Below are 13,493 nucleotides of genomic sequence, written 5' to 3'. Positions count from 1 at the left end.
AAACCCCTCCCCGCCTCACACCTGTCTGACTAGTGCACAAGCTGCCCCCTGATTGGATAGGCGCACGACGTTGGCTAATGGCAACAATTACTGGATAGGTTGGTTTCACCTTGACATAGTAATTGTTTAGAAAATGTACTTAATCTTCACTTTTATCTTTAAAACTATTTTTATTTTTACCAACTCGTGTTACACTGGGTTATTAAAGTTACCATGAATTGATGTACTGTATAATAAACAAAACAATGTAACGTATGTAGCCCAGTAGCCCACTCACATCTAACCATGGGCGGAAGTACGTTACAAGACTTTCCGGCTAGCAAGAGCATGCTTCTTCTTTTTTAAGCTAGTTAGCCAGCTAGCCTTACATTTATAGAAAAAATCTGTCAACTTTATGAATTTTTAAGGTCATTGCAACCTTTTTATGTTCTGACTAAACGTTGTATATCAATACAAAAATGAACATTCGTAACGCGAGGGTAAGTAAGCTGCCGTATTAACCATTCAAAATGCTAGATAGTTATGAGCCTGGTGCTGTTATACTAGGCAAATGAATGCTAGAGATAGCTAGCATGATAGAAAATAGCTCATTAACATTTGCAGTTAGTTTATATTACAGACAGTTATTATCATCAGATGCTTGCTGCTCTACTTAGCATAGGCTAACTTTGTTCTCATTATCATTTTAAGCCGGAGGACCTTATGAACATGCAACATTGCAATCTGCTATGTCTTCCTGAAAATTATCAGATGAAATATTACTTCTATCATGGGCTGTCCTGGCCACAGGTAAACATTTTTCACCTTCAGTCTGTAGACCCTTGCAGTTCCGACGGATGCTATTCTGGGTGCCCATATATTCCCGACACGTATTTCAAGACAACTCTAAACAATGTACTAGATAATTGAGTCATCTCACATAACACAGGTGGAGGCAATGAAAGATGCTATTGCAAACATATCTGTTCAGTAGGGTATTACATCTAAACGATCATATGAAATTGGAGTTGTAGTTAAGACCATATGGGTGATATTGGTATCTAATCCAAGTGTCAATGTTTCAGCTGTCATATATAGCAGAGGATGAAAACGGAAAGATAGTGGGATATGTCCTGGCCAAGATGTGAGTATGTCAAACTGCATTGGTGCAACTGGTTCCATTACACCATTTTGTAAATGTCCGAACCTCATCTCTTGTGATGTGGTTTCCAGGGAGGAGGACCCAGACGATGTCCCTCATGGACACATCACATCCCTGGTAAGTCCACACTCCAAACAGCGCTGTACTATTTACACCCAATAAACAAGACACACACATTCTGGTCTCTCGCAGGCGGTGAAGCGCTCCCACAGGCGCCTGGGTCTGGCCCAGAAGCTGATGGACCAAGCCAGCCGGGCCATGATCGAAAACTTCAACGCCAAATATGTCTCCCTCCACGTGAGGAAAAGGTAACTCGGACTGGGGTTGTGTGTCGTGTCGTTTCCATTCATGGTCACATGTTCAACAACCTCAGCTTAACCTGTAGCCATGATGGGGTTTGGAGTAGTAAAGAAGTGACTTTATTTAATTAATATGAAATGTGCTATTAACGGGCATGCAAACTCCTCACCTTTAGGTGAGACTCACCTTTTTAAAACAGTATGGGTCATCTACGTGATTTGTGCAGATCCGATGAGAAAATATTTGGAGGGGGAGGGGGGGGTCGTGGCCTTGGCCAACACAGCATTTTACCCATGCTTCGCAACTTTACAACTGTCTCTGGAACCAATCGTCACTCCTAATGCCTAAACCTCACAGCCAATCAGGGGCAAAGTGGGGAGAAGTTTTCTACATTCATCTAGTCTCTTAATTTTGCTCTCAAAGTGCACTAGATTGGTGTGTTTAACTTAAAAATTTAAGACATTTTCTTACGGGGGAGCATGCCCCCGGACCCCCCTAGAGGGTCGGGGGTTCTCTGTATCGTTCTCACCTTTTTTACCCCTAACCTGTTTGCATGCCCGTATTAAACAAACGGCTGTTTTGGATTGTCTTTCTGAGAACCAACACCCTATGTAGAGTAATGTCAATTTAATTTGACAATTGGATCTATCATCTCTCCCCATCTCACAGTAACCGAGCAGCCTTACATCTGTACTCCAACACACTGAAATTCCAGTAAGTCCTATTCATTCTCTCCCCTATGATTCATGTCCAAAATGCCTGTGTGGTACAAATTTGCAATAGCTGTGACCATGCAATGTTTGTGGACCAACAGACAGAGTGAGCTATAGCTATACCTACAGCTGCTAGTCTTAGCATCTAAATAAATAATAAAAGACTGCACTTGAGCCCTTTGTCAGGAATTTATAAATAACAGCTGTCCATCTCTACAGGATAAGCGAGGTCGAGCCCAAGTACTATGCAGACGGGGAGGATGCCTACGCCATGAAGAGAGACCTTGCCCACATGGCTGATGAGGTGACTATTAACTCCTCCTTACCATGGCTAACCCCGGATGATGATGATGATGATCCAGTGATCTGCAAACCCATCCCACACACAATAAGAAGGACATTCCCTCCTCCCCAGTTTGTGTTAACTGAATGCTAACAGCGTGTCTGTTGTTGCCGTCTACGGGTCCCACAGTTGAGAAAGCCAGGGGTGCGCGTGTCTGGGCAGGACGCCTCCTCAGCCCAGTTGGCGTCCGGTGACCAGGAGAGAGACGGAGAGCGTGACAGTGGAGGAGAGGGCAAAGAGCTGAGTGAGGTCAGCGAGGCCACGGAGAGCACGGACGTCAAAGATTCATCCTCTGACTCGCAATGACTCATCTTAACTTTTGACCCCATCATTTTTCTTTTACAGACAGAAATAAGGATTTGGCATCATTGTAATAATCAGAGCCATTTTCACATAGCAATATGCAATATTTTTTTCAATAATTGTTTTTTTCTCACGAGTAACCAAGTACGGCAACTTGAGTGGGGCCTAATTCTATGTTTGGGAGATAAAAAGAAATGTTAAATTTGCAACTGATTATAAAGTATTTATTGGATGTGATGGTATCATCACTTCAGCAACAACCTCAACTCATTTTTAAAAACAAGTTGGCTATTTGATTGCCTGGATCAATATTTTCAGTTAAGTATTCTATCAAAATAAAAGTTTCGATTGAATGACCTTGGTAGAGATTGTTGTTCAAGGTAATTGTGTGATTTCTTTACATGATACATAAGGTAAGGCAGCTGGACTGTTTCATATTTTCACATATTTGATATGTTTTTTACTCCAGTTGATCAAATGATGACATGAAGCATCTACAATTAAGATTGTCATTGATCTCTGAACTTGGTGTCCTCTTTAGATATAAATCAGTAAGGAAGTTGACACACATTAGAAGGCTGCTTTTAATGGTGGTCAGAAATGAAAGTGAAAATGAGAGGGGAATGGGTACTTGTTTACATCTCATATTGCAAAGCTCTGAGACGGTGCTTCTGTTTCCTCTAGGCATCAAGCCACTATGCTATTTTCACACCCTCATTGTCATTTCAACACCTTTGTGGGTGTCAAATGGCTAAACGGAATCAAATGAAACTGCACAAAAATATGCACAAGAACAAATGAAAAGATTTGCTTTCTGCTAAACATTGATTACAGGTGAATTTTTGTAACAACAGTACTACAAAGCCGGCTCATGCTGGGATCAGTGTTTGAAGTGTTTGTGGTTACACGGTACATGACTGCACTTGGAATGTTACACAGATAAATGCAAATGCTATCACTTAACTGAACTGTTACTCCCAAGTAAGTTTAGGTCCAGACAGCATTTATCATCTGACACATAATGAACTCACTGTTCAATGGGGGGAGTTAAAAGGGGGGTGTGGTTTAATTTAGACTTTTTCACTCACCACTCTTGCATAAGCTGACACTGATGTCTCAGTGTGTGTGTGTGTCAGAGTGAGGGAGTGCGCAGCAGAGCAGTTTGATTGTGTATGATGTAGGAGGAGGATAGAGAGTTCCACCCAAGTCTCTTTGCTAATGAAAGGGGAGAGGAAGAAGAGTGGTTATTACAGCGTGATCTGCGTCAAGTCCGTTTGGACAAGAAGAGGATAAGAAGAATCCTTGCAAGTAGGAGTCTCCTCTCTGAAACGGATATGTGTGCATGTTGTTCATGTCTACATTGGTCCTAGTTATGTTACAGTTGATTTTATTCAACAATTTGCTATGTTTTTTAAACTACATTTTGAATACTCAGTGTATTAATTCAGTAGGCTTGTTTAAGTTAAGTTGAACTTGATAAGTTCAACACAATTATTGTACTTGTGCACTTTGGTGGTAAATATTTACTGCTTAGGATGTACTAAAGAGAACAGCATCCAAATAATATTTTTGAATTGAATTTGAAAAGCGCTTTACAAAGTATAAATAATGACGACAAAATCCAGTGCTTATGTGATTCACTGGTGATCACAGAGAAAAGAAATGGGGAGACAGTTGGGCATGGGTGACAAAGTGGAAAGATTAGTTGGTCTTTTCACCAAAAATCTTTCTGTTACACATTCCCAAAGAAACACAATAGACCTGTGTCATTAGAATGATAAAAAGAAGACAAATACTTAAAATTTGAGAAAGTTTGAGAACAGTGCAAATAGAAAGATGTGCATTGAGAGAATGATGAGGGAAGTATTATTCTTAAAGAAATGAGGAAGTTAGTGTAGAGAGAAAGTGTGTGTGTGTGTGAGAGAGAGAAAGAGAGGTTGTGAACTGTGGGTGTGAGAGAGAGAGAGAGAGAGAGAGAGAGAGAGAGAGAGAGAGAGAAATCATGTGACATGTAGTTAGTGGAGACCTTCTCTGACACCTAATTGGCTCTGCTGGGTGTACGCAGGACACACCCTGTGGTATAAGGGATAGGGTTAGGTTAGGGTAGGCCTACACGACGGACATGTTTTCCACCGTCAGGTCTCCCCCAGTACAATAACTGTACACACCACAAACTTTTCTTTTCTCATCTCAAACCTGCTTTATAGGTTTACAGGTTCAACCCTAACAGTAGGAAAAAGTGTTAATATTCCATAGATTTCATTGAGGATATTTGAAATATCCAACCCAAGCCTCGGTTAGCTTATAGGAGAAGTAGGATAAACACAAAATGATATTTGTAAAGGGGGGGGGGGGAGTAGACCAGTAAATTCCTATCGCATAAATTAAAATCGCCGCACCCTTTTACTTACAGTTTTAATACTAGGTGCAACCACCTGTACGCTTTCAACACAAACACTCTGGGTGTTGTTTGCTTGACTGTGGGCACTATTTTTAGGTGAGCCGAAAATGCGGCTGCTATTTTTGCAGAGCATGCACTGATGCACCACAAGGCGAGCGCCACATGTCATCCCAAGCTGTCTTCTGTTGTCTCTCCGGAGAGAGTACTGAGAGGCGGTGAGAAGCGGCTGGTTGAGGGAGATGTGTTAACAGTAAGGGAACGGAATTTAAGGACGCTATTTGCATTCTGTAAGTGACATAGAAGGATTGGATCGTAGCTCGGATTTTAGTGAGAGAGTGTGGAACAGTGGATAGCTTGTGTCGGATAGTGTAAGCGTCTGGGTTGGAAGCGCTCACTTCTGAATAACTTGGACTTTCACACCTAAGGCAGGTCATAAACTAGGCTGCACACACCAGCACCCACAACCAATTGTACCGTAAACACAGATTTTGAGAGGAACCCTGCTACGAATTTTACTGGTTGAGCTCGTGTAAACAGCATGATAATATTTCACTTATTTGCCAGATTGTAACCTTGTTGGAATAACAATGACGTCCTACGCGAGACCTCGAAAAGTTGTGGACTATGACACACAAATCAAAGGTAGGCTAATACAAATGTAATCTGTTTAGCAACTAAAGTAGCTTAGCTTCAACATGGTACTTTAAAGTAGCATATGCATGCCCAGACTACTTTCATATTCAGCACTTTCAATCGACAGTTGGTGCGTCTGTCTTTTTATTTTACTTCTGCTATCTCTCTCACTGTCTTTCTTCCCTTCCTCTACCGTCGTTCCAGAGGTGCGTTGCCAGCTGGTGGATCAGCTGAAGGTTTTAGATTTGCAGCTGGAGCAGAAGACCCAGCAGCTGCAGGACCTGGGCGAGTACTGGAGACGACGTGGGGAGATCGAGGGAGAGTACGCTCGCTCTCTGGACAAACTGGCCGAGAGGTTCACCTCCAAGATCAAGAGGTGAGACAGAAAAAGAAACGGGTGTTTAAAGCTACCTAAAATGTGTTTATTAAAAGTGCATGTTTAATGTATTGTAACGGTAGCCATTTTTTAAGTTCTTGTCTTTCTCTTCACCTGTCTCATCCTACTTACTTACGCACTCTCATCCTTACTCTCTCGATCCCTTTCCTCCTGACTGGGTTCCAGGAAGGAGCCGAACGGTCAGTCGGTGGCCCAGTGTTGGCTGGTTCTGTTGAGTCAAACCCGCCAGGAGAGCAGGGAGCACAGTGGTCTGAGCGAGAGCTGCAGTAACCTGCTTACCCAGCCTCTCACACACTGCATGGAGTACACACAGCGCCTGGCGAAGAGGGTACTACCACTACTGCTGTTACTGTTGTTGTCTCTGTCGCCAGCTCAGTCCTCTGTAATTGTAGTTTTGCAAATGCAGTGTAATTTTGGTTCTACCCTATGTCTGGGTCTGGGAATCCAAAGGCTGTTTTCTCTACTTTCTCTTGGAATCGGACTGACTGACTGACACACTTTATCTCTGACTGTCTTGTACTGACTGTTCGAGTTCTCTGACTGCCTTTGATGCTAACTGTAACCAACGGTGACTCTGTCTGATTCTCTGTTTCAGCTTCTGGCTGTGTCTGACTTTAACTCTGGTTCTGTTGCTATGCCCATTTCACTGGAGTCCATCCAGTTCTCCATCTCACGCCAGACTGTTTTGTCTCTACCGTGTGTTTTCAGAGTAAGGAGATATGTACTCAGTTACAAGATGGACTGTTGAAGGTCACCGCAGAGCTACAGACTGTAAGTTCAGCATTTTGACATGTAACAGGGTGGAACCTACACTGGCGATTATGGATATGTGGACGAAATGTGGAAATGAAGTCAGGTGTTGATGGTTGCGTGTGTGTGTGTTTACACGCAGGCTTGGAGGACGTATTACCAGTACCACTCTGAGTTTTTGTCTGCAGAGGGGAAGCTGAAGGAGGCTGAGAAATTGGAGGAGAAGCAGAAACAAAGCGCTGCCAAGAAAGTTGAGAGACTCATCGAGAAAGTAAAAACTCTTTCACACATCCCACTCACATCTCCTTATTTGGATTGAAAGAATGCCTTTCTTCACCCAAAAAACATACATCTAGATAATAAAAACAATCCTTTTACATAGAGACAAGGAAAGGTCAAAGAGATCCACCTGAAGTGCACCAAGGCACGAAACGATTATCTTCTGAACCTGGCTGCGGCCAACACCTCCATGAACAAGTACTACCACCATGACATCTCCTCTCTCATTGAAGTGAGTGTCTTCAGACCCGCTAGTCTGGGGTTTCTCAAACCTACAATCATTTCCCAATTACCCCTTGGGGATCAATAAAGTACCTACTTTGACTACTACTTCTAGTAGTACTACTACTACTGGTAGCAGCTTGTCTCTTGGTGTTATATCCTGGATGGCCTTTGACTGCATGAAACGTTTGCTTGAGTGAAACAGTTTTGACAATACATTAGAACTCATAATGTATAATTTCTTTGGGTCTTCAGCCGTGAAACAGCTTGAATGAAGGTTACCCCCTCAGCCTGAGCCTGTCTCTCTGCCCTCCTCAGTCTGCAGATGCAGGCTACCACCTTTCCCTGTCTCGCGTGCTGCGGTCCTACCTGTCCATCCGGTCTCAGACCCAGGAAAGTCTGACTGGAGGCCTGAAGCAGCTCCACACGGCCGTGTCCGGACTGGACCAGAACCAGGACCGAGACTGCCTGCTTCAGACCTACAACAATGCTTTCTGTCTGTCCCAGTGCTTCCAGTATCAGCCCCATGATGGAGACCAGGTGTGTGTCTGTGTGTGTACGAGTGCGTGGGGCTGTGTGGGGCGCATGGCATGATTTGTTCTCACTTTCTTTGTGTGGTAAGTCTTGCCTGTGGGTGTTTCTCCTTGAAACTTCTCCCACTGTTTGTGTCCTGCTCAGGTGTGTGAGGTGAGTGCGGAGTGTGGGGCTAGGTGTGAGTTGGAGACCAGGTTCCAACAACTGCAATCCAGGCTGGCCGCCGTCAACCAGGAAACCGAAGAGGTATCCAATGCGCACAGCCGCTCCAACTCCCACATTGATTCAATGGATTGTGGACCGATTCCATTCTTCTCTCCAAACCTCCTTCCTTGCCCCCCTAGGCTGGAAAAGGTGTATTGGGTGCCCACAGCATCCTTTTGGAGATAATCTGTGATGATGACCTAGAACCCAGCGCTGGTGGCAGCTGCTGCAGTACCAGTGGTGGCCAGCAGGCCTATGATAGCAGCAGTGAGAATCTGGCTGCCAAGCCCAGTGTGGCCAGGCGTCGAGCCAACCTGCAGGAGACAGAGATCCTCTATCTGGCTGTGAGTCACAGGGCTTTCCTTCCTCTCTGATCCCAGATGAGGCCAAATCTGTGAAGAAAGGCACCTATCCAGTCATGTTACAGATGACCTCAAATAGCATTAAGTGAAATGCATTTGATACTAAGTCGCTCTCCTGCACTTGAATGAGTTGTCAAGAAAAGCAGCTGAAATGACAATGACTTGACCTAATTTTAGTGATTATCATGATGGTTGTACATTGTGTTTTTGATCTCTCAGAAAGTGAAAGACTATCTGATTGGAAGCTCTTTGGTATCCAAGCTCCAGGCCAAACATGATCTTCTCAAAGTGGCAATTGCAAAAGGTACTTAATACTTCTGGTATTCTGACATAACAAAGCATGAGCATTAAGAGCTGTTTCAGAGACAGATCGTATTTTTAAATGGCTACAAGTAAAGCAGAGACACATTTTGAGTGTCATTCTTTAACACCGTGAGTTTCCATTATATGCACACTTTTAGCAAACCATTTATGTAAAGGTCTTATTCATTGTGCTCTTTCTTCTCCTAGCGGAGGCAACCAATGGCCACAAACCCAGGTAGGCCATCAGTTTCCTCATATGTAGATCCCCCATCATTTTCTTGGATTTAATAATAACATACAAAATACACACGATGCTAGGTGGATATTTATGAGTTGTCTGACTAGATGTTGATTACTCACTCTTCAGAGAAAACGGCAAGAAGTCTTTACGTGTGAGGAAGAATCACCCCGGCACTAAGTTCACTCAGAAACTGTTCACTGGTGACATGCTGTCCTTCATAGAGGTAAAAAACATGTGTTGGATGTGTGTATATATATGTGTGTGGACTATGTTTCCTTTTTGTCCTCTCATAATTTTGGGGGGGCCTTAGAATGATGTCACCATTTTTTTCCTTTATCCAAACAACAACAACACTTCCAGGCCTCAGGACAGCAGATCCCAGTTGTGGTGTTGAGTTGCATTCGTTTCATCAACCTCAACGGTAAGCCACGGAAATCATGACTTGATTGTCCGTATGAGTCACATGTGGACTAGAGGACCTTTCCAGCTTTGTGTGTGTGTGTGTGTGTGTGTGTGTGTGTGTGTCCGTCCATCAGGTCTTCACCACGAGGGTATATTCAGAGTGCCGGGTTCCCAGGTGGAGGTCAACAACCTGAGAGACGCCTTCGAGAGAGGTTAGCCTGTCTGCTGATTTGTCTCTCAGTGGAGCTAGGTCTCCCATGCTGCTGCTGGTTAATAATGGTGGGCAGTGTGCTCTGGGCTGCTCCTGCAGGAGAGGACCCCCTGGAGGACAGGGTTTGTGACATAGACTCCGTGGCGGGTGTGCTGAAGCTCTACTTCCGAGGCCTGGAGAAGCCTCTCTTCCCTCAAGACAGCATGAGCCAACTCCTGGAATGCGCCCGTGAGCTGTTTTATCTTTGATACATTATCATGTGCACGTAAGGAGAGGGTATGTATGTGTGTGCTCTTGTTGGCCATGTGGGGATTAAATGTCCTCACAAGGATGGAAAACTTGACCTTGTGGGGCCCTTTTCCTGGGTCCCATAACTTTAACTGCTTTTTTTCAGGTTTTAGGGTTAGAATGAGTGTTAAGGTTAGAATTAAATTAAAGGCAGGGTAGGTACATTTGGCAAACCTAGCAATTTTTGTTTGAGTTCAAAAGGATTCAGACTAAAAATCCCACTTCCTCCCTTCAAAGCCACCCCCCCCCAAAACACATGAATTTGCTGCTTGTTTACTGCCTGCAGGTAGACAGGGATATAAAAACGAATTATGTGGGTAACATACAATATGTGTGTATTATGACATCATGAGAGGGTTGTTTTTTCACTTCTGTTCGCACATCCAGCTGTCTGCTAACATGTTTTGCCTGTTGCTCTTCCTCCAGAGATGGATAACGAGTCCGAGAGAGCGGCGAAGCTCAAAGTCGTCGTCTCCTCCTACCTTCCACCTGTCCTTGTGGTCATGCGATACCTCTTTGCGTTCCTCCATCAGTGAGTGCCTCGTGATGAACACTTCCAGTGGAATTTCAAAAGCATTTCCCCAAATCACTGCTGTTTTCAGCATGCACAAAAACACCTCAGCAAGTTGTAAATCTCATGCTTGAGGGGAGCACCAAAGCCACCAGTAAAAAGCAGAAGTGGAAGAAATGGTTCGACAGCGCTGGGCTATTTTGATGAGAAGGCTGTTTTGTAAACTGTCTGAACTGTGCCCATCTTTCAATTTCAACATCCTCGCTATCTTTGACTGTAGTTTCTGTTCTTTTTGCTCTTCCCCTACTCATGTCTGTCTCCTCTACTCATGTCTGTCTCCTCTGTCTCCTCTACTCTTGTCTGTCTCGTCTGTCCCCCTGTCTGCAGTGTGTCTCAGTACAGTGATGAAAACATGATGCAGCCATACAACCTGGCTGTGTGCTTTGGCCCCAGCCTGGTGCGAGGGGCGCAGGATGATGATGTTGTCACTCTGCAGCCTCAGATCAATGCTCTGGTCAAGGACATCATTGTGCAGCATGAGAGCATCTATCCCAGCCAAGCTGAACTCCAGGGACCCGTATATGAGAAATGCATGACACTGGAGCCAGATGACTGGTGAGTGACAACACATAAACACATACACTCTCGTATACGGACACATGGATCCCATGTATTTTGTTTGGCAGCGATCCTATCATAGAAGATGGAGATGGGGAGTCAGAGATGGAGACAGGGCCCCTCCACCCCACCACGTCTGCTGAAATGCCCCAATTGAAGGCAGAGCGACATCGGAGCAACTCCAGACCAGCCCCCACAGGGGGCGCTGTTGCTCCAAATGTCAAGTTTGCACTACAGCTCCCCGTGGGGCCTCACGTCAGGCCGTCCCGCTCCCTCTCACCAGGGTTTTTCCGGAAAGAGTAGGTACCATCTACCTATCCTCTCACACTCCTCAGCCAAATTAAGATGAGACAGAGTAGGGTAGACTGGGCTAACCTGGTTATGTTTCCACTGTGGCACTGTACAGGACATGTACAATGTGAATAGAAATTAAGAGATTTTTAAATGAAGCTGTATGATTGTTTCATCGTTGCTGTGTCTGTGTGCAATAAATATATATGTAATATTCTCTCTTTTTTCAGATGCCAAAGCAAGTCCTCTGCTGAGGACATTCAAGTTCAAGTTGACAAGGTTTGGCATGGTTCTAATTCATCTCCAAATGACTGTTTCTAATGACTGTCTACGGTCCTTATGATTGTCCTCATCAAACTCAGTCAGTGAACATAATAAGAGGTTGTCTAAACAGAGGGTGGTCCAGGGAACAGAGGCTTCTCTGTCTGAGTCTCATTCTTAATCATTCTGCCTTCATATCTCCTCCCAGGAGGTCTGTCTCCAGATGAACTCGGTCTTCAAGGAGCTTCTCAATCGACAAACACCCCAGGACCTACCCCCCATCACCCCCTCTTCTCAGCCTCTCCAGAAGAAAGGCGGGGGAGCAGGGAGGAAAGGCAAGGGGCTGTTTTGATCAGCAGTCACCTGGACTGAGAGACGGTTGGGGGGGAAGGGTCGAGGCAACCCTCTGTGGGAGGGCATTAGAGCTCGAGGTGGGCGATGACACATTATGACAGCGGCCATTGAAGGGCTAGTTACAGATGGCTGAGTTCAATGAAGTACAGTCGGATCACAGACAATATGTCTGACCGAACACACACACACTGTGAGGCATTCGATTGGACAAGGCTTGATTTCCACTGAGAAGCCTTTGTTTGACTGTTTAATTTATGGCCAGTGGTGTGTTGGTTATATTGTATTTATTTAGTTTACTTGAATTACTTAATGTGCACTGCTGTATTCATTCTCATTAATCACTGGTGTATTTTATGTAACAGTCTTTCCTGTCTTTGGATCCTTGTTCTGTGCAGCTGAATCTAACTGTACTTAAATGTATTTCTAATGCCTTTTGGCATATCAAGGAGACAGGTATGTTGTGTCATTAACATTGAATGATAACTGTACTATCTTGTGCACACATTTGCATTGCTCTCACTGTGAAAACATTTGTCTGTTATATAAAATATCTAAATGTGACTAAATTGATTGTCAATACACTTTTGCTTTGTGTTTAATTTACGGTAGGCTCCTCAACAAGGCACTATTATGATACAACTTCTAAAAGTAGTTACAGAAACATGGTCAACTGATTTACATTTAGCAGACGCTCTTATCCAGAGCAACTTACAGTAAGTACAGGGACATTCCCCCGAGGCAAGTAGGGTGAAGTGCCTTGCCCAAGGACACAACGTCATTTATGCATGGCTGGGAAACGAACCTGCAACCTTCTGATTACTAGCCCGATTCCCTAACCACTCAGCCAGCTGACTCCCAGCTGATGTATTTTTTATGGTTATATGCTCAATTTAATACAGTGTATCAGTAACATTCAAACACTGATGAGTAAATCAAATAGTTCACAAATCTTCTAGGCAGTAAACTCCAGCATCAATATACAAAATATAAATCATTCAGCCTTGAACAACATTACTGTAGCCAATCTTCAAGTACAGTGAAACCACATTGTACTGTTGCTAACTGAATACAGTGTCTTTGAATTAGATCCTGTGTAGTGTTTGACAATATGATTGAGGAGAGTGTTGTCAGGTGCTGTGTGATCTTTGGTGGGTTTTTATATGGCTGCTATATGAGTATGCGTAGGGAAATGTTTTCCCACAGTAAGAGCAGAGGAAGGGTCTCTCTCCTGTGTGGATTCTCATGTGATTCTGGAGTGTGGCAGGGCGCAGGAACCTGTCTCCACACACAGTACAGGTAAAGGGTTTGACCCCTGTGTGAATCATCTGGTGCCTTCTCAAATCTTGTCCAGATAGAAACCTCTTCCCACACTCAGTGCAGTGATGAGGACGTTCCCCTGTGTGACGGCGCTGGTGCTCTATCAAGTGTCCT

The 13,493-nt window shown here is 44.1% G+C and overlaps 2 protein-coding genes across 4 annotated transcripts; both read left to right on the top strand.

Moving 5' to 3' along the window:
• The first annotated feature begins 294 nt into the window (after positions 1–294).
• Positions 295–3,166, top strand: naa10 (N-alpha-acetyltransferase 10, NatA catalytic subuni). The gene is made up of 8 exons (XM_062458611.1): positions 295–479; positions 691–789; positions 1,065–1,123; positions 1,213–1,258; positions 1,334–1,449; positions 2,111–2,155; positions 2,374–2,460; positions 2,620–3,166. The coding sequence occupies exons 1-8, from the start codon at positions 459–461 to the stop codon at positions 2,801–2,803; spliced, it is 657 nt and encodes a 218-aa protein (XP_062314595.1). The 5' UTR covers positions 295–458; the 3' UTR covers positions 2,804–3,166.
• A 771-nt stretch (positions 3,167–3,937) lies between these two features.
• On the top strand, positions 3,938–12,636 carry LOC134018564 (SLIT-ROBO Rho GTPase-activating protein 3-like). 3 transcript variants are annotated; one of them, XM_062458608.1, is made up of 21 exons: positions 3,938–4,108; positions 5,766–5,843; positions 6,039–6,210; positions 6,397–6,559; positions 6,940–7,002; positions 7,124–7,252; positions 7,364–7,492; positions 7,801–8,022; positions 8,161–8,262; positions 8,361–8,564; positions 8,802–8,886; positions 9,093–9,120; positions 9,253–9,349; positions 9,487–9,547; positions 9,663–9,740; positions 9,839–9,967; positions 10,454–10,559; positions 10,926–11,153; positions 11,225–11,455; positions 11,678–11,726; positions 11,917–12,636. In XM_062458608.1, the coding sequence occupies exons 2-21, from the start codon at positions 5,789–5,791 to the stop codon at positions 12,058–12,060; spliced, it is 2,475 nt and encodes an 824-aa protein (XP_062314592.1). In that variant the 5' UTR covers positions 3,938–4,108; positions 5,766–5,788; the 3' UTR covers positions 12,061–12,636. The 3 variants fall into 3 exon arrangements, with proteins under 3 accessions (XP_062314592.1, XP_062314591.1, XP_062314590.1); XM_062458607.1 differs by lacking the exon at positions 3,938–4,108 and adding an exon at positions 5,187–5,416; XM_062458606.1 differs by lacking the exon at positions 3,938–4,108 and adding an exon at positions 5,187–5,488.
• The last annotated feature ends 857 nt before the right edge of the window (positions 12,637–13,493 follow it).

Source organism: Osmerus eperlanus, chromosome 4, assembly GCF_963692335.1.
Source record: "Osmerus eperlanus chromosome 4, fOsmEpe2.1, whole genome shotgun sequence".
Classification (NCBI taxonomy): Eukaryota; Metazoa; Chordata; class Actinopteri; order Osmeriformes; family Osmeridae; genus Osmerus; species Osmerus eperlanus.
The sequence above is the reverse complement of the archived record's forward strand: the minus strand, read 5'-3'. Positions and strand labels throughout refer to the sequence as shown.

Excerpts from the sequence above, each read along its gene's own strand:
- naa10 (XM_062458611.1), top strand. The coding sequence starts at position 459 with ATGAACATTCGTAACGCGAGG. Across the intron at positions 480-690 it reads TGAACATTCGTAACGCGAGG|CCGGAGGACCTTATGAACAT; the intron begins GTAAGTAAGCTG and ends TATCATTTTAAG. Across the intron at positions 1,259-1,333 it reads ATGGACACATCACATCCCTG|GCGGTGAAGCGCTCCCACAG; the intron begins GTAAGTCCACAC and ends GGTCTCTCGCAG.
- LOC134018564 (XM_062458606.1), top strand. The coding sequence starts at position 5,341 with ATGCACCACAAGGCGAGCGCCACATGTCATCCCAAGCTGTCTTCTGTT. Across the intron at positions 5,844-6,038 it reads CTATGACACACAAATCAAAG|AGGTGCGTTGCCAGCTGGTG; the intron begins GTAGGCTAATAC and ends CCGTCGTTCCAG. Across the intron at positions 8,263-8,360 it reads TCAACCAGGAAACCGAAGAG|GCTGGAAAAGGTGTATTGGG; the intron begins GTATCCAATGCG and ends TTGCCCCCCTAG.